General features: G+C 53.9%; 11 protein-coding genes across 11 annotated transcripts; 7 read left to right on the top strand and 4 right to left on the bottom strand.

The window, feature by feature from the left end:
* Positions 1 to 141: 141 nt before the first annotated feature.
* Positions 142 to 1,957, bottom strand: BBK36DRAFT_1118184 (WD40 repeat-like protein; the record flags this gene model as incomplete). Its single annotated transcript, XM_024890445.1, has 5 exons — positions 142 to 216; positions 281 to 458; positions 523 to 683; positions 753 to 1,664; positions 1,733 to 1,957. 5 exons carry the CDS (start codon positions 1,955 to 1,957, stop codon positions 142 to 144), a joined length of 1,551 nt encoding a protein of 516 aa, XP_024750191.1.
* A 291-nt stretch (positions 1,958 to 2,248) lies between these two features.
* Positions 2,249 to 3,309, bottom strand: BBK36DRAFT_1168390 (hypothetical protein; the record flags this gene model as incomplete). The annotated part of the gene is made up of 2 exons (XM_024895175.1): positions 2,249 to 2,835; positions 2,895 to 3,309. 2 exons carry the CDS (start codon positions 3,307 to 3,309, stop codon positions 2,249 to 2,251), a joined length of 1,002 nt encoding a protein of 333 aa, XP_024750190.1.
* A 575-nt stretch (positions 3,310 to 3,884) lies between these two features.
* On the top strand, positions 3,885 to 6,788 carry BBK36DRAFT_1117328 (DNA mismatch repair protein; the record flags this gene model as incomplete). The annotated part of the gene is made up of 6 exons (XM_024890337.1): positions 3,885 to 4,565; positions 4,622 to 4,943; positions 4,999 to 5,043; positions 5,094 to 5,447; positions 5,502 to 5,902; positions 5,961 to 6,788. The coding sequence occupies 6 exons, from the start codon at positions 3,885 to 3,887 to the stop codon at positions 6,786 to 6,788; spliced, it is 2,631 nt and encodes an 876-aa protein (XP_024750189.1).
* Positions 6,789 to 7,849: 1,061 nt separating this feature from the next.
* BBK36DRAFT_1198713 (hypothetical protein) lies at positions 7,850 to 9,392 on the top strand (the record flags this gene model as incomplete). The annotated part of the gene is made up of 1 exon (XM_024897051.1): positions 7,850 to 9,392. The coding sequence occupies exon 1, from the start codon at positions 7,863 to 7,865 to the stop codon at positions 9,390 to 9,392; it is 1,530 nt and encodes a 509-aa protein (XP_024750188.1). The 5' UTR covers positions 7,850 to 7,862.
* Positions 9,393 to 11,480: 2,088 nt separating this feature from the next.
* BBK36DRAFT_65527 (hypothetical protein) lies at positions 11,481 to 13,928 on the top strand (the record flags this gene model as incomplete). Its single annotated transcript, XM_024898443.1, has 2 exons — positions 11,481 to 13,533; positions 13,624 to 13,928. The coding sequence occupies 2 exons, from the start codon at positions 11,481 to 11,483 to the stop codon at positions 13,926 to 13,928; spliced, it is 2,358 nt and encodes a 785-aa protein (XP_024750187.1).
* A 1,920-nt stretch (positions 13,929 to 15,848) lies between these two features.
* BBK36DRAFT_1117906 (GroES-like protein) lies at positions 15,849 to 16,871 on the top strand (the record flags this gene model as incomplete). Its single annotated transcript, XM_024890412.1, has 1 exon — positions 15,849 to 16,871. The coding sequence occupies one exon, from the start codon at positions 15,849 to 15,851 to the stop codon at positions 16,869 to 16,871; it is 1,023 nt and encodes a 340-aa protein (XP_024750186.1).
* Positions 16,872 to 17,329: 458 nt separating this feature from the next.
* BBK36DRAFT_19480 (hypothetical protein) lies at positions 17,330 to 17,933 on the top strand (the record flags this gene model as incomplete). Its single annotated transcript, XM_024897877.1, has 3 exons — positions 17,330 to 17,607; positions 17,721 to 17,809; positions 17,890 to 17,933. 3 exons carry the CDS (start codon positions 17,330 to 17,332, stop codon positions 17,931 to 17,933), a joined length of 411 nt encoding a protein of 136 aa, XP_024750185.1.
* An 864-nt stretch (positions 17,934 to 18,797) lies between these two features.
* On the bottom strand, positions 18,798 to 19,504 carry BBK36DRAFT_1158816 (DUF396-domain-containing protein; the record flags this gene model as incomplete). Its single annotated transcript, XM_024894147.1, has 2 exons — positions 18,798 to 19,123; positions 19,201 to 19,504. The coding sequence occupies 2 exons, from the start codon at positions 19,502 to 19,504 to the stop codon at positions 18,798 to 18,800; spliced, it is 630 nt and encodes a 209-aa protein (XP_024750184.1).
* Positions 19,505 to 20,162: 658 nt separating this feature from the next.
* On the top strand, positions 20,163 to 21,061 carry BBK36DRAFT_1158815 (S-adenosyl-L-methionine-dependent methyltransferase; the record flags this gene model as incomplete). Its single annotated transcript, XM_024894146.1, has 2 exons — positions 20,163 to 20,185; positions 20,242 to 21,061. 2 exons carry the CDS (start codon positions 20,163 to 20,165, stop codon positions 21,059 to 21,061), a joined length of 843 nt encoding a protein of 280 aa, XP_024750183.1.
* A 328-nt stretch (positions 21,062 to 21,389) lies between these two features.
* Positions 21,390 to 23,827, bottom strand: BBK36DRAFT_1135189 (Lysyl-tRNA synthetase, class II; the record flags this gene model as incomplete). The annotated part of the gene is made up of 10 exons (XM_024892552.1): positions 23,725 to 23,827; positions 23,406 to 23,656; positions 23,282 to 23,347; positions 23,064 to 23,219; positions 22,910 to 23,009; positions 22,736 to 22,854; positions 22,320 to 22,683; positions 21,905 to 22,266; positions 21,729 to 21,853; positions 21,390 to 21,675 (listed from the first exon to the last, which is right to left on the bottom strand). The coding sequence occupies exons 2-10, from the start codon at positions 23,649 to 23,651 to the stop codon at positions 21,390 to 21,392; spliced, it is 1,824 nt and encodes a 607-aa protein (XP_024750182.1). The 5' UTR covers positions 23,652 to 23,656; positions 23,725 to 23,827.
* An 844-nt stretch (positions 23,828 to 24,671) lies between these two features.
* On the top strand, positions 24,672 to 26,003 carry BBK36DRAFT_1168381 (PLP-dependent transferase; the record flags this gene model as incomplete). Its single annotated transcript, XM_024895174.1, has 1 exon — positions 24,672 to 26,003. One exon carries the CDS (start codon positions 24,672 to 24,674, stop codon positions 26,001 to 26,003), a length of 1,332 nt encoding a protein of 443 aa, XP_024750181.1.
* Positions 26,004 to 26,053: the final 50 nt, after the last annotated feature.

The following is a 26,053-nucleotide window of genomic DNA, read 5'->3' as shown; positions in this document are numbered from 1 at the left end:
AGTTACCAAGCTGCTGCGCCGCTCATCCCGTAACCCTCTCTACAGAGTCTAGACCCAGTGCCTGCACGTAATCAATCCCCCGACTGGACGCCCGTAAACACACATGCCAAAACATTTTGTGATATGTCCCCATGATCGCCATCAATTCATCCAGAGCCGTACGGCCTTGTCTTTACCTCCGCTGCCAACTCGTTGTCCGTCCGGACTCCAATCAACCTGGCATGCTGTTAGCTATTGGGTTTACGTAGCTGAGAGAATGAAGGAATGGGGGCAAACGTACAGCAAACACTTCGTCTTGGTGTCCCGGTAGGTCAACAGCCAGCTTGTACGTAGACATTGACCAGACCTTCAACGTGGTATCCTTGGACGCCGTGACGAGGAGCCTACTATCGGCAGAAAAGGCACACTGATATATGGGTGCCACATGGCCTCGGAGCGTGTTGATGAACTTGCCATCCCTATATCGGACACCACGTTAGCACGTGCCAGACGCCTTCGCTGCGGTGTCATCCAAACACAAACCTCGCGCTCCAGATTTTGGTATGATTGTCCCAACCGGCACTGGCAATGATGCTGCCATCAGGGGAAAACGTCACGTGGTTGATGGCCTTTTGGTGTCCCAACAGCCGTGCAACCGGCTTTGTGCCCTGCGAAGGGTCCCAGAGATACATGGTAAAGTCATCCTGTGAGAAAACGGGAACTCGTTAGAGACTTGGAACCAACACTAGCGATTTGTTTGTCAGGTCACTTACAGAGGCTGACACGAGGCGTTCCGCAATCTGCCCTTGGAATCTGGCTGCCTTCTCAAAACGCTCCTTCGCCTTCTTCCGCCTTTCCTCTTCTCCGGTCGGCGTCGCCTGGTGATCGTAAAATGACGTCCGTAGTGCAAAGTCAGTGGACAGGGCCAGGTGATTCACCCAGTGAGCATGAGACGACAGGGTGTGCACCAGTGTTCCCTTCTCGGCGTTCCAGACCCTGACTGTCTTGTCGTGGCTGCCAGAGTAGATCAATCCGGTCCCTCCCCATTTTACGCAGCTCACGCTGCTCCGGTGGCCGGACAAGACATGCTCCGTCCGTCCTGTGTTTACCGCCCAGACACGAATTGTTGTATCCTTGCTCGCACTCGCCAGTCGGGGTGACCCATTCTGCCAGAGATGATAGGGCTCCCAGGCAATGTTGGTAACCCACTTGGAATGTCCTGTCAAAGCTCCGGAACCGGCAGCTTTTCCAGTCTTGGGATCCCAGAGTCGGACAGACTTGTCCATGCTTCCCGTGGCCAAACGCTCGCCGTCGGGCGACCAGGCGACGCACAAAACCCAGTGCGTATGACCAGACAGGGTATACTTTGGGGTGCCAGTTTGCGTGTCCCATATCCGAGCCGTCTTGTCGCCTGAACCGGTAGCCAATAGACTGCTAGTCGCGGGACTGAATTGAGCGGCCAAGATCGCCTCGCCGTGCCCAGGTATTCTATGGGACATGCGCGTGACTGCTTGGACCTTGAACACAGCCTGGGGTTCGGCACTCAGCGTGACTGTCGTTTCGAAGGGATTCTCAATGCCATGGCTGCGCAAAAGCTGGAGAAGGTCGGTCGGATATTGGTCAACGATGATGTCGGTCTCTGGGATGTGTATTCGAAATCGATATGGGAGAAATTCCTCCTTGTCCTGTTTGCTCGGTACATCGTCAGTCCGACGCTCCTAGCGGCATCCTCATGCGGGCGGTAGAGACGAACCCTGGCTAGCAATGTATTTAACAATAATGATAAGTTTTTCTCAGATGCGTCGGCGAGAGGCACTTCAATGACATCGGCCATCTGCTTTCCGTCGCTGTCGAGGAATCGCGCCTTGAACGAGCCCGCGGGCCCAGACGCAACGGCGGTCACATCCTGCTGGATCTGCGTCCTCTCCAGGTTCTCGCGCTTCTGGCGCTTCGACGGGGGAGGTAGGACGGTCGCCATGGCAAGCTGAAGAGCGTCCTTTGACTGGTGATGGCTATCTCGACAAGATGTTGGAGGTCGCTACAAAATAAAACACGGTGGGGCCAAATGGCAAAAAAACTAGGAACGTCGAAAAATTAAGGCGGTGAGATTGTGGGGTCTCGCCAAAAATGGTAAGCACATCGCCCATATCTCAGGACCCCGGCCATGAATCTGTGGTATCAATGGGCCGAGTCAACTTGCAGCGGGAAAAGAACTGCGAACTCCTGCTGATGATGCCACTCAGAGGAGAGCCAAAAAGGTCTGGTCTGCCTAAACGTCTTGCTGTGACGCCATCGCCGGTCGGTGGCCACGCATGCGCTTGGGCGTGCCTCCGAATTGAGGAAAAGCCATGTTGGTCGGCATGCCACCGGGGATGGGGACGGGGCTTTGGGTGGGATTCTGCGGGAGCTGAAAATGCGTCAACGGCTGGAGATGACTGTTTTGTGCCTCTTGCTGAAGCTGGTGGTGGACTGCCTGTTGCTCCATGTTCTGCTGATGCTGCTGCTGCTGCTGCTGCTGCTGCTGCTGCGATTGTTCGTCAGGTCGTCCGCGACGCCTTGCACGCTGTTTCTGTGCTGACAGCTGTCTACGGCTCTTGTCCACCAGCGAGTGCCGCTTGTCTTGCGCTTCCTGCCTGCGTTGGCGCTGCCAATCTTCGTTCTGCACGGCGTAGATGGCAGCGATTTGCATCTGAAATTGTGCCAGCGCGTTCAGTCGATCTGGCTGTGACATCTTACGGTAATCGGACTTGAGCTGATGGAAAGTGTCGCCCGTCAAACGGAGCGTCGCATCAGAGATGCCAGCCAGCTGGATGGCTGTTGCAGTTTGCGCATCGGGTCGTGGGCCATTATCAATGTCTATCAAATCCTTGTTAGAAAGCTTGCTTGGAGTCCCGCGAAACCATTCCACTACGAACCTGGAAGCTCGCCGAGATCATTTTCTTCATCCTCGCTCATTTCAGTGGGCGTTGGTGGTTCTGGGGTCCCGGGAGCATGGTTGTGCTGATCACAGGAAATGGTCAGGACCCAGCCGCCAATGCTTTTGCGGTTGACAGCCTTGGCCTTCCACGGGCAATCCGTCTTCTTCGTCGTCGTCTTGTGCTTCGTAGCCATGCATTTGTACGGTCGGCCGCCTCGATCACAGACGAGATCGCATCGAACAATATCGTTGCCGGGAATATCAGCACCGCCCATTCTCGAGCGGTGCGATCTAGCCTTGACGATCTTGTAGCCCTCCTTCTCCATCCGCCCGTTCAGATCCTTGATCAGCTCCTCGTAAGTACTGAAGACGCCGGCATGGGGCACGGCCACGGCCTCGAGGATCCCAAACATGGCTTCGGAGGTGCGCCGACGGTTCGCGCTGTTATCGCTAGAGGGCGTGTGGATTTGAAGCCAAACCTGTGCGTGACGGATGTGATTCGTGGCGTGGCAGCGCGGTCGAGACGTGGAGAAGAAGGTTGGCTTGGTTGGGAGAAGATTCGGGCTAAGACCGCGGTACGTACCTGACGGCGGGCAGCGTGACTCAGCAGGGCGGTGCCTGGCCCTGATTGGTACGCACACGCCCAGTGAGCAGCACACGCTTCTCAGCTCCTTCCTTCGTTGATGCTTGGTGAATCCAACAGATACCTCAGATGTCGAAAAGAAGGAGCTGGTATGCTCTTTCCATGCCACAAAATAGAACAGTCATAGATGAGTCAGGCAGTCCGATAATTAAACCTCAACCTTATCTTACGAGCCCTCTCCCTCTCCCTCTCTCCTCTCTCCTTAATGCCCATCTGCTTCATCATCCCAGTGATCAGAGAACTGTGACTCGAGTTCAGTGCCTCTCGAAGTGATTCTTCATTCTGCTACCATCGCAAATGCTATTCTGTACTCTCTCTAGAGCATCTGAATAGACGTCTGCAACTATGCAGCCTGTATATCGGACTGCATCTCGGGCCACGGACACAGTTTTCTCCTATTTCTCGAGCTCTGTGCCACCTGAATCGCCCCCTTACCGACGTGGCCCTGGTCAAGCCAGACAAGGCAGTGAAGATGCTATCGAGAGCGAATACCGTGGTCAATCTCAGTACTCTCCATCTATTGCTAGCTCGAGGCCTAGTACCGCTTTGATAACAGGTTCGACAACCACTTCTCGTCCGACAACTCCCTCGCGCCGCTCTCGAAGTGGTGCCACGCCTTCTATCCTTGGGCAGAGTGAATCCCACGATGTCGTGTGCGCAGTGAGCGAAGCACGTAGCGTCGCTCCCACTGTGGGTATTGCTACAGTCAACTTGTCTCTCGGTGAAGCTACGCTCAGCCAGATTTGTGACAACCAATCTTACGTGAAGACGATCCACAAGCTTCAGCTAGCCTCACCTTCTCGCATAGTCTTCATGCCCTCAGCCTGCTCCCCGAACGAGCCAAGCACATTTTTCACTCTTGTTCAGCGACTGATACCCGAGGCGGAACTGTCCTCTCATGATCGCTCGGCCTGGTCGGAATCCGCGGGCGTGGAATTCATAGAACACCTCGCCCCCGAGGGTGATGTTGGACCAATCAAGGTGGCTATTCATGGCAAATACTACGCTGTCTGTTGTTTCTCTGCCGTGAGTATCTCTTCTACTTTTCTCCTTGCAATAGGCAACCTAACGTGCAATTTCAGGCCATGAAATATATCGACCACCAGTTTAGCATCAGCTTCTCTCCACAGTCACTGCGCATCCGGTACCAGCCTTCCGAAGACACAATGATGATAGACATATCCGCTATGCAATCATTGGAGGTGATGCGAAACCTCAAGTCTGCAAAGTCAAAAGAATGCCTGTTTGGGCTGTTGAATCACACGCTCACCCCAATGGGCTCCCGTGTCCTTCGGAACAATATGCTGCAGCCCCCAACCGATTTTGACGGCTTCATCAGGACACGATACGATGCGCTCGAAGAGATGGTCACTAATGAGGAAATGTTCCATGAAATCCGCAAAGGTAGGAAACATGGTTGGAATACTATTTAAGCGTCAAGCATGCTGAGTCACGACAGCTCTCAAGCTCTTCCATGATATTGAGAAGACTCTTACAAAGGCAAGTCAAGTATTCCCGACTGTTTGCTGCGCAGTTACTCATGAGCACAGCTAGTCACAATCAGAAAAAATACTGGGGTATTTGCAGTTGAGGAGCAAATCACTCATATACTCATGATCAAATCGTTTCTGGAATCGGTGCCGGAGCTTTACAGGGCCCTTCATCCGGCAAAGAGTGACCTGCTCGTCAAGATACGGAATCTATGCCGTCCCGAGACGACAGTTCCCATTTTGCTCAGCATCAGAAAGGTAATCGAGGCCGACGTTACTTATATGAAGTCGCCACTTGACCTACGCAATCAAAGGGCATTTGCAGTCAAATCTGGGATTAGCGGCATGTTGGATGTCGCTCGCCAAACATACAGAGAACTCACCGAGGTTATTCATGCACACTTGGCTGAAGTCAGCGGTATGGACTCCAAGAAACCCTTGAAGGGAAATTCATTGACGAACCCGTGTATAGAAGACTATCGTGTGGCGGCAAGCCTGAAATTTGACAATCGGCGCATGTACTGGTTCCGTATCCCTACGGCGGACCTTGACATGGAATCGATACCGCCAGAGTTCATTAATGTGATTCCGAAGAAGAACCACATCGAGTGCCAGACCCTTGATCTCGTCAAGCTAAATCAGCGACTTTTAGACACCTCAAATGAGATTATCATGAGAAGCGACGCTGCCATTCGTGACCTCGTCAAGGAACTCCGACGCCAAGTATCGCCTCTATTTCGAGTGTGTGAGTCGATTGCTCTCGTGGACATGATTTCGTCCTTTGGTCAAGTCACCACCACGCGGGATTATGTGAGGCCTGGAATAGAAGATACCTTGGCTCTGAAGTCAGCAAGGCATCCCATTCTGGACAAGGTAACAGGTTCCTAGGAGTTCCTGTCTGCTTTCATCGACTGACTCCTGCGATTTACAGAAAATGGCGAGCGATTATGTGCCAAACGACTACTATGCGAGTCAGCATCATAGATTTCATTGTGTCACGGGGTGCAACATGAGCGGCAAGAGCACATACATACGATCTGTAGCTTTACTTCAGATCATGGCTCAGATCGGATGCTTCGTCCCAGCAGAATTCGCAACCTTCCCCATCATACACAACATCTTTGCCCGAATATCGGCCCAAGATAATATAGAAGCGAATCTTTCAAGCTTTGGAGTGGAAATGAGAGAAATGGCCTTTATACTGAAGAACATAGACAGCAAGAGCCTCGCCATCATTGATGAACTGGGTCGTGGGACAAGCGTCAGAGATGGTATGGCAATTGCAATGGCCATTTCCGAGGCGCTGATTGACACCGGAGCGTCTATATGGTTTGCAACCCACTTTGTCGAGCTGGCTCGAATACTTGCGGATTGTCCAGGAGTCCTGAATCTCCATCTTGCGTCCAATACCTCGGTCGGTGAAGGGGGAATACCTCAGCTGACAATGCTTTATAATGCCACCGCAGGTATTGTTGACGATGAACACCACTATGGCATTGCTCTGGCCCGCGCTATTGGAATGCCAGACAGTTTCATCAAATGTGCAGAGTATGTTTCAAACGATCTGCGGAAGAGGCGAGAGTCGAGCCGGCAGAGCTCCGAGTACTACAAGGAAATGCAGCGGAACAAACTTGTGCAGAACCTTCATGAGGCCCTTGAGGAGGCCAAGAAGTCTTCGAATAAGGAGGCTCTTCCTGGCTATCTCAAGCGGCTCGAGGATGAGTTTATCTTGCGCCTCAAGGAAATTGACGAGATGTGACGGAGGGGTCAGTGGCGTGAAATAGGGGGGCTGCTTGTTTCGTGATATTTCTGCCACCGGACCAACCACTTTGATGTTCTCCAAGCATTGAGAAACATATCGTGTCCGTTAAAGAGATTGGAAAAGGCGTTGCGGGTGAGTTATTGTCGAGTGTTATTGTTTATTTGTTTCCTTAGTTGGCTTATGATGGCAGCCCAGGCAAAGCACCCCTATGTTGCTGGAATTGCTTCGCATTCCCGATCAGTTTTGTTATATCTCAGGACCCGAGTTACCCAGTCACGGATTTGTGACGTTCCCCCCTATGCGCAAACCGTTGACCAAAAAATGCTACTTCATGTGTCAGTCTGCAGGGTAGCCTCGAGGCTGCAAGTCGTCCATTACCCTACTCGTTGTATGTGCTCCTCTACTAATGCGATAGGTTACAAACCTGTTTAACATGCACAGTTACTCTGTATCTAATACAGATTTCACCTCTAACACATGTGAATCTAGGCATACATCCTTGTTATTGTTGGTTCGCATGGCAAAGCACTGGAGCGTGCGGGTCTGATTTGAAGCGATGTCTTACACTCTTTGCTTTGATAGACGCGCACTCTTCTCCCGCACCACATCATTTTAACACCAACTTCTCTAATCCTGGAACAGAACCTGGAGACTACCTGGCAGTACCCATGTCTATGTCATCCATATCGTCCCCCGCAGACCATAGCGCAGCGCGATTGCCTAGTGTAGATCGTGGGTAAAGTGTATGCGCTACGATCTTGAATACCTGAAGGAGGTCTTATATGGTCATCCTTGCTAACGTGAAGCTTGCCATATATGCCATTTCAGAAGCAGATACCTCAGATTTGAAGTAAACGGTACTTTGTACCTCGTACAGAGCCTGTTCGGTAACATGGATTATGGTTATCCCTGTCCGACAGCCTGGCAGGCCATCTATTGGTTCGAGTTGTTGGTTGGTGTTCTCAGTTGAAACATCGTCCAACCCCGCCTCAGCAGGATCGGGCATCAAGAGTTCATCTTCGCTTCATCCTTTACCATCGAAAGTCATCCGAATCACCGTGCGGGATAATCATGGAGACCAGGAAGCCACAGTATCAGCATTTCATCCCCCAATTTCTTCTCAGAAACTTCTCTCACAAGTATGTGCCTCCCGACGGGGCCAAAGCGGGGAAGTCCAAGAAGCGAAGCAACAACAAGAAGTATCCAGGAGACCCTGTGATCAACAGTCTTTGTCTATCTGATGAATATCGCATCGATGAATGTCTAGTGAGGCGAGTCTGCGGCCTGGAGAACATGTACGTGGACACGACAAAACCGGCCAAAGAACAAGGCAGGCTTGAGAAGAAGTTTGGTGTGCTTGAGAACAGAGCGAGCTGCGTGTATCGAAAGATTACCAAGGGGTACGAAGAAGGCAAGTCGGGCATATGGTTGAAGAGAAGCGAAAAAGATATCCTCCGCAAGTTCATCTTCTTGCTCAGCTATCGCGGAGAGCAATACCACCGGAAGTATAACCTCGACAGCCTGCAAGATTATGAAGAGGGCGATAAGAGTCTACTACAGGCTTACATGACAGAGAACGACTTCGCCAGGCCGATTGATGTCTGGCTGCATAGCCTCGAGACAATCATTGACTTGGACATGGACGCAGAGGGACGTTGGAGGAAGAGCATATTCAAGAGTATCTACTCCCCCATCGCCGACACGTTCGTCAGCCACATCTGCGACATGTACATGGGCATTTGCACACCTGCAAATCCCGACGAGGAATTTGTCCTCGCAGACAACTGCTACAATGTGACAGAAGGACCGACGAAGTCTTATTACGACGACACCTTGGGCAAATACATCACCAGGTCTCCTCGCTTTCACATGTTTGCGCCAATCTCCCCACGGCTCATGATCGTCTTGAGGCATAATCTTTTGCCTGAGCCGAACCAAGACTCGGATCCAGAGATGAGGGAACACCGGGAGTTCAACAGACAGCTGTGGATTGACACCATCTACGGCAGCGGAACGAAGTCCATGTTGGAGGATCTCCCCATTAGGCGAGCAGCGAACAGTTACTCGCACTTTGTTAACGGAAGATGGATGCCGAACACCGGCTGGAACCAGCGGCTTGGTGTGAACGACGAATTCTGCTTCTCGACCTTCAAGATAGCCACCTGCCATGTCCGAAAAATGAATGGCCTCTTGATCGACCACGCATTCCATGGCTCGAGGATTGTTTTTAATCGGAAAGATGCCTTCCTTGACCTAATGGAATGGTATTTGACAGAACCATGCCAGGTGGGCAAAAACCTCTTGGGCGAACACGTAGCTACGCAGTTGGCGTACATCAAGGGGCTCTCTCGGTTTATGCTACGAGAAGGAAGGGCGGTGGTGGCTGAATGGACATTTTGGCCGAGCGAGCATCGCGATCTGAAGCAGTTTCAAACTCAGAATGTTGCTGGGGCGAGGTTCTTGGAAGAGGTTAGGCATGGTGAAAGTGATGCGGGTTTCGATTTTGGAGCAATTTACAAGAGATTAGGTACCGTCCCTTTGTCCCTGGCTCCGATGCAGATACTGATCTTATGTCTTAGGCGGAACGAACGAGGCATTTGAGGAAGACAATAGGCTGTCATCCACTATGTCTGAATTCTGGACCAGGTGCGTCGACTTGGACTGGGATACCGCCGAGTACGAACATCTTCGCTCCGTCAAGCTCGGCTGGTTGTTGGATGGCTATCAACGGCAGCCGTGCGCGAAGTTTTGGATGTTTCTGAAGAAAATGAGATTGGCCCTCCATTGCCAAACATCACTGAGCAGGGACATGGAGACAATAAAAGTGGAAGCGATCTTAGAGGGAGGCTACAGAGGACCAGAAGACATGCTTACATACTGTAAGTCTGCCATCCCTCGTAGTATGATGGTGCTGCTAATTCGTCTCTTACAGCGTATCCCGTAATACAAGGCCGTGAGCTCAATGAAGCCATGTACAAGGCCTTCAACGAGAGCATGGATCTGATCAGAGGGCCGGGTCGTGGTATGGAGTCGATGGGGCACTTCTCACTGTTTGGTAACCCCAGCTGGAGGATTCCAACACCTGCGACTGTCGAGCGCTGGCCGTGGGACGATGGAACTGAGTTTAAAGAGGCACTGTTGGCCTCGCATATCGCTGATCTGGACAAAATACCGACCCATTCTGCCCGGCAAGATCAGCAGTCAGACGAAATCAAGGTGGAAAAGAATGACATGAGTGGGCTGAAGAAAGCAGCCCAAGCTTGGCTCCTTCAGGACGAAGGCACTGAGATACCGGCAAAGGCTATTGAGGAATCTCAGCCAGACCGTGATAAGGAGATTCGAGAGGTGCATAACGACCTGAGGAAAGCAGCCCCTTCTTGGCTATTTGACAAGGATGACAATAAGTCGTCGATGTCCGAAATCGAAAGACATGAGCCGGATAACGATGCAGGGGCCCAAGCAACGCCCGACGCCAACGAAGAAGTGCCTCCGGAGCAACCTCAGAGCTGGACGCAAGGGGAACCATCCCCATGGTATTCCGTCCTGCTGAAGATGAGAGAGGCTTACGGAAGCCTTGGCACCGATGCAAAGATTGGGATGCTTGGAGCATTTGCTTTCAGCGTCGTATTTCTGTCATTGAACCTCTGGCTGCTTGCATGGGGCAGTTTCCTATTCAGCCACTTGTTTTATTTTGCTGCTTGGGCTTTGCGAGGTCTGGCGTTGTTTTTGGCTGTTTGTTGGCCTGTGTTTGGTACCCTCGCGAAATACCTGTCTTATGTAGGAGGAGTTTTGATGCTTTTATGGAGGAGTTGTAGTGAAGGAAGGGCAGAGGCACAGAGAGAGGCACAGAGAGAGGCACAGAGAGAGGCATGGAGAAAGGCATGGGAAGCCCGTTAGGAATTCGTTGGACATGGAGACTTGACATTCCTATGTGATGACGATGGACAAGGAAAAGATAGTTTACACAAGATTGGTATCACAATTCATCATCTATGATTCTATGCGTACCGGAGCAGCTTATACAGATTCACCTCCACATCCGCAGAGATCTCTAGAGCAACTCAACTACACCCCAGTCCAGCCTCTCACAAGCAGACATTCACTCCTAACCCACCAAACTGCCCGCATAAAGTTGCGATTCACCACTCCCCAAGCCTCGGCACAAAAGCACAGCACTGCCACAAGCCCAGCGCCACAATTTTGACTCCGCCACACTTTCCTAATACAGTACCCGCTGCCTGCGCAATACTAATACTAAAAAGAGCCCAACAAAAACGCTACGAATGGCCAAGTTACACGCCCGGATCTGCTAAATGGCTGCCTTTGAGGATATTCGTATGCAAACGCGTCATCCAGCGGCAAATAACGAAGCGCAGCAAATACGCCATATGGTGAAAGCGGGTAAGAGTGGCGAAAAGGGGGGTTTTTTGTTGGCTTGTCCCTTAGGTAGGTATTGATTGATTGATCTAGATACGCTCTGATGAGCGGCCGTTTGTACCCGCTGGATCTAGGCTGCCTCTTATACTGAGGGTTAATCAATGTAGGTATATAAGGAAACATCTACATCTTCCTCTTGCAACATAGAAACTTCTTTTATTTTTCTCTTTATAAAAGACAATCGTTGATTCTCACATCAATCATTGACTGATGGGATCCATGCTGTACAACTCCCACCCCCCCAATCCCACCATGCCCCCAACCCTCGGGTCCTCCCTCCAAGCCCAAGGCCTCGCAGACGAGCAGAGGGGCCTGCTCGACCTCATCGACAAGCTCCAGTTCGCCCAGCTCGACAACGTCAAGCTGCCACAGATCGTCGTCGTGGGCGACCAGTCCGCTGGCAAAAGCTCCGTCCTCGAAGCCCTCAGCGGCACGCCCTTCCCCCGCGACGCAGGCGCCTGCACGCGCTTCGCGACGGAGATTCGCCTGCGGAGGGCAAAGGAGACGAGCCTCAGCGTGTCCATCATCCCGGACAAGAACCGCCCGTACAATGAGCAGGCTCGCCTGCTGCAGTTTGGGGGCGACGTGGGCGCCGACACGTCCTTTGAGGGCATGATGCGCGAGGCCACCGAGCTCATTGCGCCGCGCAGCGTTCCGGGCCGCTTCGCCGCCCGAGATATCCTCGTCGTGGAGAAGACGGGGCCGGAGATGCCCATGCTGAGCCTCGTCGACCTGCCGGGCCTCGTCCGCGTGGCCAACCGGGACCAGTCCGAAGCGGACATCCAGACCATCGAGGTGCTCTCTGACCGGTACATGAAGAGCAGCCGGACCATCATCTTGGCTGTCATTGGCGGCAACAACGACTACGTGCAGGCGCCCATCTTGAAGAAGGCACGCCATTTTGATCCTTCGGGGTCGCGCACGATTGGCGTCTTGACGAAGCCCGACATGACGGAGGGCATCGGTCTCGAGGACAAGTTTATAGAGCTCGTCACCAGCAAGGATCGAGAAAACAACTTCAAGCTCGGCTGGTACGTCCTGCTCAATCCGGGACCAGGCGACCACTGGTCCTCTCCTGAGGAGAGATCACGACGAGAAGCAGACTTCTTCACAAAGGGCAAATGGGCCGCCCTGCCGCCTCACATGTGGGGTGTCGAAGCCTTGCGACAGAAGCTCAGCTCGCAGCTCCAGCGGCATGTCGGAAAGCACGTCAAGACGCTCCGAAGACAGATCCAACAGGCTCTCGAGCAGTGCGAAGCCCAGCTCAAGGCCATGGGCTCGGGGAAAGACACCATTGAGGAGATGCGCTTCGAGATGGGCGAGCTCTTCTCGGCGTCGGGCAACCTCGTCACCCCGGCCGTCAACGGCAACTACAAGAACCCCGTCGGAGAATCCTTCTTCTCAAGACGATCTAGCCCCAAGGGAACGCCCGCGCAGAAGTTGCGGGCCCGTGTCCGCGAAGAGAGCGAACGGTTCTCGCGCCTCTTCCGGCAGCACGGCAGCAAAGTCAACTTTGCCCCTTCTGCTGGCTCTGGCGTGAACCTGCCGGCAGCAGGCGTTGTGGGAGACCAGGCAAAGAAGGAGTTTGCGCAGAGAGAAGTCGAGCCGCTGCTTCGACAGATCCGCGGAAACGAGCTTCCGCTTGACTCCAACCCCAGGGCTCCGTATATCCTGTTTCAGGACTTTTCTCGCAACTGGCCGGTGCTGGCTCAGGAGTACAAGGACAATGTCGGAGTCATTTGCAACGAGTTCCTCGCTGACGTGATTGACCATGTGTGGCCTCTCAGGATGAGAGACGCCTTGAGATATCACTTCCTGGAGAAGAAGATGAAGGAGATGATGGACGAGGCCGAGAAGGAGCTGAAAAGGCTGACTGACGACTTGGAGCTGGAGATTCAGCCATATGATCCCGAGTATGAACAGCGCCTCATCAGGTGGCGCGCGGAAGCGACTGAGAACGGTGGCACGTACACCGAGGCGGAGGAAGTGCTCGAGAAGATGCTCATCTACTACGACCTGACGGCGCGGATATACACTCGCAACACCATCACCCAGGTCGTCGAACGACACTTGCTTCTGCGGATGCTCGGGCTCTTCAACCCCGTCGAGATTCTGCGCATGCCAGACTCCACGATTGAGGCCATTGCAGCCGAGAACAAGGAGACGCGCGACCGCCGCACTGCGTTGAAGGCAAGGAAAGCGGCCATCGAGGATGCGCGGAGCATCTGTGCCAGTCTGGCAATGAGGAGCGAGCTGCGGGCATATGAAGACGAGATGGAAGACCAGGTCGATACGGACGACGAGAGTCCGTCTCAGAACGACTACGCCTCCAAGCGTTTCTCGGTGTCTTCAACTCATGAGAACGCCCAGCAGACGTCGGCATCTCAAAACCCAGCACTACGTCGCAAGAGACGAGAGGAGCGGCCTCGCCCGTCCATGAGCGCGGACACGCAGCAGGGCCAGCAGAATGTCCAGACCAATGGTGTATCTGCTCCCGACTGGGATGAGTCGTATTACACGACAGCCCAGCCGGCACCTCACCACGCGCCGCCGCCGCCGCCGCCTCCGCGACCTCAGAAAGTAGGGTTCGAGGACGGCGAGCGGTATGACGCTACTCCGAGGGTCGATTCGGCCAGCAGGGCGAAAGAGAGTGCGAGGCACAAGCTGGCTTCGTTGATGAGGAATGGCGTGCAGAATTAGGGGTGAGATGGATTGTTTCATATCCTAACAGGCCTGACGGTACCATTGTTGGGATTGTATATAGTAAGGCACATTGGGATATATAGACTTGTAGTTAGTGGCTTATAGCGAATGATGAACTTGCAATGAATGATGGATTGCCGCACCACCAGAACTACTGAAACCCTTGCGCCGGCATTGAGACCGCCTTTGACCAGTGCTCTCTCAGTGATGGTTTGCAAAGAATAGTATAGTCGGTGTGACTGCTGCTGATGGATTCGCCAAACGTAAGGCTATGTATGCTGGCTCATGATACGCGATCCTTCAGGATCCATGCCAATTGTCGATCATATTGCATATGCCGAATATGGCAGACCGACTTCGCATCTCTGGCGACTTACCCCTTGTTGGCGTCACAGCCGGGTCGCCCTCGAAGCACAATTGAAAGGTGTTCAAACTGATGCTCCATCACATGGAACAGGCAGGCAGACGCTGATGAAGCCGATGCGCAATCCGCATCCCTTCCAGTGGGCGACCGGATGACAGCAGGCGACAGCGAGAGCGGATTCGCAGACGCTAGGTCGCATTTTCAAAATCTCAAGATACTGCATTCGTAACTCCAACATCGTACACATCCAATGAGCATCCGCGTGAGTCATTTCAGCTGCCAAGCACCGAGAGCCAGCTGTTCAACATCAGTTGACGAGGCACTCCATTCGGTTCGTAAACGAGGGCGTCGTCATCGGGCAGCGCGTCAGTTCAACCTAATTCATGCATTCGGCGAAAGCTGCATGGGCAAAGTTCGAGAACGGCGCATCTTGAATAGTCTGGTCTGATATCAGGCATCCTTTTGATTGTCGGAGTCGGACGTCGGACGTCGGGGATCAGCTTTTGAGAGGATTCAAGAGGTTTTTAGTAGCTGGAGGGGGATACAAGTATGTAGGCTGCAGAATGCGGGTGAGTTTACGGGGCGCCACGCGGACTGGAGTCTTGCCGAACGGGTGTGGCTTGACGCCGATGGTGGAGGCGCGGAATTTGCTGGGAGTGCTGCATGCCATATATCAGATATATCTGTTGATGCAACGAGTTTCACGCACTCAGTTTAAAAGCAGTAAAGACAAAGAGCATTATTTGCTATCAAATTTGCAAGACAACGATCAATTCCAAGCAGTTCATGCTGGTGTGAAAGGCATACCTGTACCTGTATATCGACCGCAACGGCATCTCAGGTACAGCGCATGTACGGCATCCAGCAAAGCCACACCGCGCCACAAACCAGCCAAACCGGCCCAACGTTCCTCCCCCACTCAACCTCCGTGCCGCCGACATGCCCTAAAAAGCGAACCTATGACAGGGGGGAGGGGACCACCAAATAAGAGACGACAGACCCCAGTGAACCACCACAACGGAGCACGGCAGTTCCACAAGGCTTAACGCTGGCCCGGCCACTTACCTAAGCCTTCGCTTTCGCTCTCGCAATTTCCTAATTGAGTAATGCCCCCCCCCTTGTGCTTTTCTAGGTGGCCCGACGGGTCGGTATGACTTCACTTTTTGGTTGTTTCAAGCGTGTTTGTTACTGGGCCTGGGTTTTGCAACAACGTGGCTCGGAAGCCATGGCGCATTTCTGGAGGGGGCCGTGATTTGGACACATGGCGTTGAGATGGTCCGAGGTGACGAGCGAAGGATTTGGGCGTTGACGAGGAAAGGGGGAGATGTCGAGGGGATAAATAGGACGTGATGTCGCCGTTGATGGAGATGGAATGCTCAGCATCACAGCATCGCGATAGACAACAGACAAGCATTCAAGCATACCGCACAAGAAACAATACCCAGCACTAGCTCCTGAAAGTCAACCAATCTCACACTCAGTACCACTTCTGTATTCAGGCTCGCCGCTCACAGGCACTTCACCACTTACACCACTTACGCCTCACCACCAAAATGTCCATCCCCAACCGCAAAGTCGTCATCACCACCTACGGCCCCCCCTCAACCGCCCTCCAAATCGTGTCCGAGCCCCTCCCCCCTCCGCCCAAGAACCACGTCCAGGTCAAGATCTACTACGCCGGCTTCTCCGGCGCAGACGTCAACATGCGCCTCGGCGTCTACCCCCTCCAGCGCTCCGCCCCCCTGACGCCGGGCTACTGCTTCTCCGGCGCCGTCTCCGTCAACGGGCCCGGATGCTCCAGGTTCAAGCCCGGCGACATGGTCACCGCCATGACAAAGTACGACGCCGACGCCGAGTACATCAACATCCACGAGAAGCACCTCGTCGCCGTCCCCGAGGGCGTCGACCCGAAACAGGCCGCCGCCCTCGCCCTCGACTGGGCCACGGCCTACGGAATGGTCCACCGCAGCGCCAAGGTCTCCGCCGGCCAGCGCGTCTTCGTCCACGGCATCAGCGGCGCCGTCGGCCAGGGGCTCATGCACCTCTGCCTGCTCCAGGGCGCGACCGTCTACGGCACCGCCGCCGAGCGCAACCACGCCGCCCTCCGGGAGGCGGGCGCCCACCCGTTTGCCTACACCAACAAGGACTGGATCCGCGCCATGAAGGAGCTCGGCGGCGTCCACGCCGTCTTCGACGCCCTCGGCTTCGAGAGCTTCGACGAGTCGTACTCGATCCTGACGCTCGACGAGCCAAGCATCCTCGTCGCCTACGGGAACAACCTCTCCTCCCTCACCGACGACGGGAAGCCGCGCTCCCCCTTTCCGTCCATGATCAAGATGCTGTCCAAGTCGCTCAAGGTCGGATGCAACAGGACGACCACCTTCTTCGGCATCACGCGCAACCAAAAGACGTACCAGCCGGAACTGCGCACGCTGCTCAACATGGTCAAGGACGGCACCATTCATGTGCCCATCAAGGCTGTCTGGGAGTTTGACGACATCAAGAAGGCGCATGAGGCGTGGGGCAAGGGCGCGGGCATGGGGTCGCCGCTGATTCGCATTGCTCCTGAGGCTTGAAATGTTTAATTTTATGCTTCTATCACCGCTCTGTCTTGTACGGAATATGGTTTCCTTTGGTCGTGTTGAATAGGGGGCGCATTGTCGTCGGCAGCTTGGAGCGGCACGTTTTCTTTGCATCCCACCTAATGTTAATCACTGCCTCAATTAGATAGAATTTTCCCTTTTTATATACCAAATCTCGTCTCTCATATCAATCCACTGCTCAATAAAAGTTGTAATCGCCTACTGAAACCCAAAACATATCGCATCATCCCCAGAAGTGATGTCATGATGCCCTGACGTCACCAGATCACCAAAGAGGCGAATCTACATACAACAAGTATCACGGCATCAACCTTCATCAAGCTCAAATAAAATCTCCGATTACAATCTCCAATTCCAATCTCAGATCCTTCAACAACCAATCCATCACAAAGAAACCATCTGAATCATCGAATCAACCGCCAAAGCTCAAAATGTCATCAACTCTCCACCTCCGCAACCTCAACCCCCGAACCCTCATCCGCACAGCCCAAACTACTACTACACCTTCTCTCCATCGCCCATTCCACCAAACCGTCCCTCGTCTCGTGCCCGCCGTCAAGCAAGAGGCCGACAAGCCGCCACCAGAGGAGACGCAAAAGAAGTCCAAAAAGGGCGGCGCGCCTCAGCCCAAGATTTCGAATCTCAGCATGCCCGGCGTCAACAAGTCGGAGGAGCTCACCAAGGAGCAGAAGGAGGAAGTCCGGAAGCAGTAAGAACTCTCTCTCCCTTTTCACTATTCTTCTTCCCGCCTTTCGGTCTGTGATTGTTACCCACGAGGGATTCGACGCAAAGTTGGAACTGACCCTGCTGTGATGAAAACAGCAACGAAGACTTTGAGAAGAAGTTTGACCACGGTCAAACAGCCCCGCAAGACAAGATAGATGAGAAGTTTTGGGAAGGCGGCCAGGGTCGTAAGCCATGATGCGCGTCTTGTTCCGCTTTATCGTCTTTTCCGCATTGTCTTAATGGGGGCTTTTTTTATCTTTCAGAGTACAGCAGGGCCGCAAGGGCATCATTTCACGTGTCACGATATGAGCAATTGTTCTCTTTTCATCACGGGCATCCTACATTGCTAGCAGCAGTCGAGTTGAGTGGGGAGATTCGGAAGAAAATAAGTTTGAGATTCCAAGTTCATGCGCATCTGGCTTTGTGACCGGCTTGCCGCTCCTTGTCCATTGTACTCGTAGCACACGAGATGCCATATACGCATACAGGACCTCTGATAACTCGATTTCGTAGCTATTTGATCAAAGATTCTTCCCAGAGCCCCATCAGCCCTCAGCTGGCCACGTCTTCGGAACTGGACGGCCAATATGTTCAGAAGGCACGTCGCGTCTCGTTGCTGATAACCGTAAGGGCAACCGCACGCTCCAAAGTTGGCCGTCAAACACCGTTGGAACTGGCGAGTGCGGCGCAGGGGTTCTCTCTTCTGCCATCACCACACCGGAAATGGGCAATCAGGGCTGGTGATCAATGGATGGATGCACGCCTCTTGTCTCGCCGACGTTTCAAGGTTGCCTGCATGACAGTCAGTAAACCTTCTACCGCTCCAGGACCATCCAGGACCGACGTTACCACAAAGCGCAAACCACGAATGATGGACGATGAGCGAGACGCCCATTGCTCGATGGCAGTACTGTCTCTACTGTGCCATCTTTGGAAGAGCCGCGAAGACTAACCCCGTCTACCATCACCTAGCCGAAGGCAGGAGGCGACAGACAGTAGGTCTGCTATCGCTGGAATTGGTCTGTCGCAAAGATGAAGCATTGGCATTGACGCCCAAGGATTTCGGTCGTGCCTGTTCCAGAGACCAGAGTCGCATGATCGAAGTGGCGCAATCTGTAGAAGCTCATCGAGCCGGCCCATGTCACAATGGTCTCGAAAAGGAGCCGCATATTCTCATGGCCGGTCCATCCCGGTGCCAGCCATGTCCCCAATCAAGCCGCGAACCCAATCGACAACGGCCTTAACCATGCCCTGAGGCCGGCTCTTCCCCTCCACGCCGCGCACAGGCTCAGTGCCCATCGTAGGCAGCACATTGTCGCCCGCAGACAAGCTGACAAACAGCGCAAAGGGCACCAGCCAGACGCACAGGCCAAAGTATGATGCTATCATGGTAAAGGTCGGCACGTCCACCCTGTCGTAGTACGAGGTTCGGTTATAAGCTCGCGCCTGGCTATCGGCAAAGTGTCGAAACCACACATAGTGATCGCACAACACCAACACTACAAAAAGCATGTCAGTATATACGCGCCCACATCCTGTCGCACTATATACAAAAGCTTAAAGCGGGAAACCATACCACAGGACAGCAGGAACAGCGGATCCGTGAGCTGCACAAAGGGAAACTTCCTCATGTTGCCCAGATACACCACGTGCGAGAAGATGCCCAGGACCGTCGCCCAGAAGGGAAAGCCGTCGAGGAGCCAGAGCGCGACCTGCACGCCAATGATGATTTGGATGAGCCGCGTCAGCAGCCGCTTCGCCAGGACGGTGTGCTCCTCCACCAGCTCCGAGAGGTAGTAGAGCCCGGACGCGATGGACAGCGTCAGGAAGCAGAAGCCGAGGATGGCGCCGGCGTAGCCCAGCAGGGGGAGAATCCACATGTTTGTTTGTATATGTCGAGCTATATACACCAAATGTTGTCGAGAAACGTAGTGACCAGATTGGTTGGTATTTGGTGGTATTGAACAAGCTGGGAGAAGATAAAGGAACGGGCGAAATGCCAAGAGAAGACAAAGGAAGCGGACGACTTATTAGACAAGGGTGAGCTGCTGTGGACACGTTCATGTGCTCGTATGTAAATGGGATGAGCTGCATGGATCTCGTGGGTCTGTCGTCATGCGGAACTATTGCTTTTCCCGCTCCGACGAAGCTCAGGAACACAACCACCAAACGATGCATTCAATGGCAAGGCATGCAGAGCTGAGGTCGATTTATGATGGATAGGTACGTTGCAGCTATCAATCATTCTCTTCTCAGCCTCATATTTCCGATATTTCTCCTATCGAAAGCAATGTGTCAATTCGTGGTACATGAGCCAACGCGCACATGTCAAGCTTCGTCCCTTTATCAGCCATGCACCTTTGCGCTTATCGATAACACCCACAAAAAAATGTCACGATGCGCCCGCCGCAGCGCATCTCCAACGATTCAAAGCAACAACAAAAACAGACGACCGCAGCATCCCCTCACACAGCGCATTGGGTGAAATTCCAAGCACATCACCAATCTTATAAGCATCAAACACCCTAAGCCGCCACAATGTCTCGCCCCGAGGACTCCCTGTAAGCTCACTCTGCACCCCTAACAAACTTCAACGTTCTAACCCCCAACGCCCCAGCGCGGCCGACGTCCACTACGACGACACCGAAGCCCGCAAATACACAACCAGCTCCCGCATCCAGAACATCCAAGCCTCCATGACCCGCCGCGCCCTCGAGCTGCTCGACCTCAAGTCCCCCTCCCTCATCCTCGACGTCGGCTGCGGCAGCGGCCTCTCGGGCGAGATCCTCTCCGCCGTGGACCCCGCCGACGGCGGCCCGCACACCTGGATCGGCATGGACGTGTCCCCCTCGATGCTCGACATTGCGCTGCAGCGGGACGTCGAGGGCGACCTGCTGCTCGCGGACATTGGGCAGGGCGTGCCCTTTCGCGCGGGCACCTTTGACGCGGCGATTAGCATCTCGGCAATCCAGTGGCTGTGCAGCGCCGAGTCGAGCGAGACGTCGCCCACGGGAAGGCTGAACCGCTTCTTCAACGGCTTGTACGCCTCGCTGAGGAGGGGCGGCCGCGCCGTGTGCCAGTTTTATCCCAAGAACGACACGCAGCGCAACATGATCACCCAGGCCGCCGTCAAGGCGGGCTTCGGCGCGGGTATCCTCGAGGACGACCCCGGCACCAAGAACGTCAAGCTGTACCTCGTGCTCACCGTTGGCAACAACGGCGGCGAGGGCGGAAACACGGACATCACTGGCGTGGTGGACGGCATGGACAATGTCGACGTGCTGGATGCCAGGAAGAGGCTCAAGGCGAACAACGCGCAGCTCAAAAAGGGCAGCAAGGCGTGGATCGTCAAGAAAAAGGAGCAGATGGAGCGCAAGGGCAAGATTGTCAAGGCCACGTCCAAGTACACTGGCCGCAAGCGTCGGGTGCAATTCTAAGAGCGAGCTGTGTGGTCTTGATGCATGGTATAGGCGTTGGTGGCGCATTGTGTTTTTGTCTCGGGAGTCTTTTTTTATAGACACATATGATATATATATATCTGTTGATACCCTCTTATTTATCAGGTCATTCTGGCTTCGCACATCTGTTGACATGGTCGGATTGATTACCGAGGAAAGCATCTTATTCTTGTTTTCTACACCGGTATGAGATGCTGTTTCTAGAACAACATTCTATCAGATCCACTCATATTTCAACATGAACGCGAATTCCTCATCCGAGCCCGATTTCTTCTTTTTATTTCCTTCCTTTGTTTGAAGCATTTCTCTATGACTGCGTGAGGCCCTCAGCAGCCTTCTCAGTGACGCCAACAGTCTGCTCCGGCTTCATGGTAGGGAAAGCCAGGACTTCTCTAATGCTGTAGTTGTCGGTCAAGAACATCATCATTCGGTCGATACCCATGCCCCAGCCACCAGTGGGGGGGAGACCGTGCTCGAGGGCACGGCAGAAGGTCTCATCGACACCCTGCGCTTCATCGTCACCCTGGGCCTTCTGCCGGGCCTGCTCCTCGAATCGCTCACGCTGCTCGGCAGCAACGTTCAGCTCGGTGTAGCTGTAGTGTGTCAGTGATCCATTCCGAACCGTGTAGTTGCAAAGTGCACTTACGCGTTGACAATCTCCTTCTTGCACACGAAAGCCTCGAATCGCTCGCAAAGGCCGGGGGTGTCGCGGGAGCTCTTGGCCAGAGGAGACATCATCTTGGGGTGACCAGTGATGAAGGTGGGGTTGATCTAAAAGACGTTAGCATGAAGTATGACTACCAATACACTGTCATCACTTACGCATTGAGACTCGAGGAATTCTCCGACGAGAGCATCCAGCATGCGGGCGTTGGTCAGAGGCGGGTTGCACTCAACACCAGTCTTCTTGAGGACTCTCCTGAAGAACTGGTTGGCCTCGTCGGTGTGGAGCTCATCCGCGGGAGGGAACTTTTCGCCAACACACTCCTCCAGGGTGGGGATCATCTCAATGCGGCGCCAGGGGCCCTCCCAGTTGATCTCGACCTCTTCGCCCTTGATGTTGTGGTACTTGGTCTTGTAAGAACCGTGGATATGCTTGACCAGGCCGGTGACGAGCTCCTCGGTCATGTCCATGAGGTCATAGTAGTCGGCGTAGGCCATATAAAACTCCAGAGTGGTGAACTCTGCAGCATTGTCAGTACACAGCAAACTCGGGGCGCGAAGGGCTTGGACCTACCGGGGTTGTGAGTCAAATCCATGCTCTCATTTCTGAACTGTCGGCCCATCTCGTACACGCGGTTCAGGCCACCGACGACGAGCATCTTGAGGTACAGCTCAGGGGCGATACGAAGGTACATGTCCATATCCAGGTCGTTGTGGTGAGTGATGAAGGGCTTGGCAGTGGCACCACCGGCGATGGCATTGAGCATGGGGGTCTGCACAGCGATGAAGTCCCGGTCGTCGAACCAGCGGCGGATGTAGGAGTCGACCTTGGCACGGGTGATGAAGACATTTCGGACGTTGTCGTTCATCATGAGATCGAGGTAACGCTGGCGGAATCGCTGCTCGGGATTCTTGAAGCCATAGTGGTCATCGGGAATCTAATGGAGTTAGAATAGCGAACATGACCTGATTCCGAATGCAGTAGCCTACCTGGTGCAAGCAGGGCGACAGAAGAATGACTTCAACAGCCGCAATAGAAAGCTCTCCGGAGTAGTCGCCGGAACCCTGCTTGGTCTTGGGGTTGGTTCGGGTAGGGTAGCCTCGGATGCCTGGTGAAGCGAGTCAGAGCCGTCACACTCAAAGTTGGGCTTTTCATGCACGAACCGATGATATCACCACGGCGGAGGTGGACGTGTTGCTCCTCAAAGTCGGGAGTGCCCTCCTCGCGGTTATCAGCCTGGGCAAGGACTTGGAGACGGGTGCCCTGGAGACTGTTAGCATGGGGCTCAATTACTGTAGGTGACCGCAGCAAGCATACCTCGGAGCGGATGTCGTAGAAAAACAGCTTGCTGCCTGCTGATCGTCGGACGTAGACTCGGCCGGCGAGTGAAAGCATCTTGCTCTTGTCGTACTCGCCGTTCTTGAGGTTGGAAAACTCCTCGGCGAACTTGCGGATGTCGTATGTGACGTGGAACTATGAATTGATGAGCAACCGGGGGCCGTTTGATGCATCTCTCAGTATCCGTGGATGCGCACCTTGTGAGGGTAAGCCTTGCCCTTGGCATGGAGCTCGTTGACGGTTCTTGATCGGATCTCAAAGTACTGTTGTCGTCCCGTTAGCACACGATCAGAATTGTAAAGCCTCCAGCGCATCGCATACCTGGTTCGGGGTGAGCTCCTTCTCGGCCGCCTCGGCGTTCTTGTTGCCAGCGGCCTGCGCCGGCTTCTTGTCCTTGTTGGCAGCCTCCTTCTCCTTCTTGGCGGCCTCCTTCTCGCGGGCCTTCTGGCGCTTCTTGAGCTCCGTCTTGGAGATCATCTCGCCGGTGACCTCGTCGAGGTGCAGCTTGGCGGCGGCGGCAGTGGCCTCGGCGACGGCATCGCCGGCAGCGGGTTGGTTGTCGGCCATGTTTGTGCGATTCTGCGGGATATCTGGTGTTGGGGGCGTGGGTAGAGGGTGGGATATCTTGAGGCGGGAGGATAAAAAAAAAAAATTATATCTGATGCAGAGTCATAGTAGCAGCAGAAATCGGAGTCACCCCGCCATTGCGACCAGACCAATGGAGGGGTTGGTTGGCAGGGTTTATTTCTGCGTGAGTGGACGGGAATTCGATCCCCCGATCCGGCCGATGGAATTTATTGCTGCTTTGACGTTTTCAACCAACGGCCACCAGATGGATTGAAGGGTCGCTTGGTTTTTATTGCTGACAATTTGCATGCGGCTCAACTTAAGATTTGCATGCGCCTTGAACGTATAAGGTCCTCTCTTACCCTTTTCTCTCTTACTGTTGGGGTTATAAAGCCGCCCAAGGGCTCGTATTCGTGCAGCCTTTGCACGTTGTCCATTGCCAGTACATGTATATACGAGTACTTAGGTAGGTATTCTAGGTATCCATGATGAAGCAAAAGCACTCCTTTGGTATGCCTAATGGAAAAGTAATAAGATGCCTACGAAGGAAATCAGTCATTTCTGTAATCTACTAGGAAAAGCCTCCGCAAAGTAGTAGCATCTTCTGCCATCGTCTTCCCAGAACCCCGCCGACGTAAGTTACAGTCAGCATGCGTATTAGTTTCCGTATAAGTCAAGCCCGTCACTGTCACATCCGCAACTCGGCCGACGAGCCGCGCAGAGGAACCGATGCGTGCCTTATCTACCACACATCATTAACAACTAACTTTTCTTGTCAATCTGATAGCTTACTACCTTACATTAGGCACCTACCGTGTCTCAAGTGCTATAACTCTCAAAAGAGCGTATCCGTAGCCGTCCCCTCATATCTTGCCGGCCAAGGGCCAAGTCCATGTCTCCTCAACACCAAACCACCACTTATAACCCTCTCCCCTACATCAATCACCCTCTACACAAACCTTCCAAAGCCCTCACTCTCCATAATATCCCCAGACACAACACCTCGAGCAGCTAGAAAACATGGCCCTCTCCTCCCGCGCCTCCAAACTCAAAACCCCCGACCCCTCCTTCTCCATCCTCACCAACTCCTGGCACCCGTCCCTCAACCCATCGGGCTACGTCAACCTCGCCGTCGCCGAAAACTACCTCATGCACGCCGCCCTCCAGTCCCACCTCCACGCCCACCTGCACGTGCCCACCACCGCCTTCACCTACGGCGACTTCTTCAAGCGCAGCCGCGGCGCCATCGCGCGCTTCCTCACCAAGCACCTGCGCGCCGCGTCGCCCATCGAGACCGGGCACGTCGCCGTGGCCAGCGGGTGCACGGCCGCGGTCGAGCATCTCGCGTGGGCGTTTGCCGATCCGGGGGACTTGATCCTCCTGGGGAGGCCTTACTACGGGGCTTTCCCGTGGGATGCGACGCTGAGGACGGGGGCGAGGCTTGCGTATGTCGATTTCGGCGAGGATGATCCCCTAGGAGACGTTTGTGTCCAGAAGTACGAGGACAGAATCCTCGAAGCTCACTCCAACGGCGAGAAAGTCACGGCCTTGCTGCTCTGTCACCCGCATAACCCGCTGGGAAGATGTTATCCGCGCCACGTCCTGGTCGACCTGCTCAAGCTGTGCGACAAGTACAAGCTCCATCTCATCAGCGACGAGATCTACGCGCTCTCCATCTTTGACAACACCGTCGACGCGGAGCCTGCCCCGGCGCCTTTCCACTCTGTGCTGTCCATCGATCCCACGGGGGTGATTGATCCCGCGTACGTCCACGTCATCTGGGGCATGTCCAAGGATTTCGGCGCCAATGGACTCCGTCTGGGAGCAATCATATCGCAGCACAACGTCGACTTGATGACGGCCTTGGTCCCCGTCGTGCTTCTCACATCCGTATCCTCCCTCACAGAACACGTCCTCGCAAATGTCCTCGAAGACGACGCCTGGGTTGAGCACTACATCAAAGAGAACCAGCGCAAACTATCCACATACTACGAATACATCACCGCCTGGGCGAAGAGCAACGACATTGTCTATGCGCCCGGCGTCAACGCGGGGTTCTTCATATGGGCTGACCTGGGACGAACATATCTCAAGCATCAAACGGACAATAAGCCAGAGGCGGACGTCGACCAGGCTGTTATGGATGCCTTGTTGAGGCATAAGGTGTTTCTCGCTTCGGGGTTGAGGTTTGGATCGGAGAAGCTGGGGTGGTTCCGGATTGTGTTTTCGCATGATAAGGAGTATTTGGATGAGGGTTTGAGGAGAATTGTGGCGGCGGTGACGACGCCTGGGCCGTCGAAGGAGGTGCCGATAGATTTGGAGAATGGCTTGGCAACGGCTGAAGGAGTGTAAAGCATAGATTTGGATAGATTTGTTTGACTGGTTATGCTTGGACAGAAAAA

This window comes from Trichoderma citrinoviride, assembly GCF_003025115.1.
Source record: "Trichoderma citrinoviride strain TUCIM 6016 unplaced genomic scaffold BBK36scaffold_6, whole genome shotgun sequence".
NCBI lineage: Eukaryota > Fungi > Ascomycota > Sordariomycetes > Hypocreales > Hypocreaceae > Trichoderma > Trichoderma citrinoviride.
The sequence above is the reverse complement of the archived record's forward strand: the minus strand, read 5'-3'. Positions and strand labels throughout refer to the sequence as shown.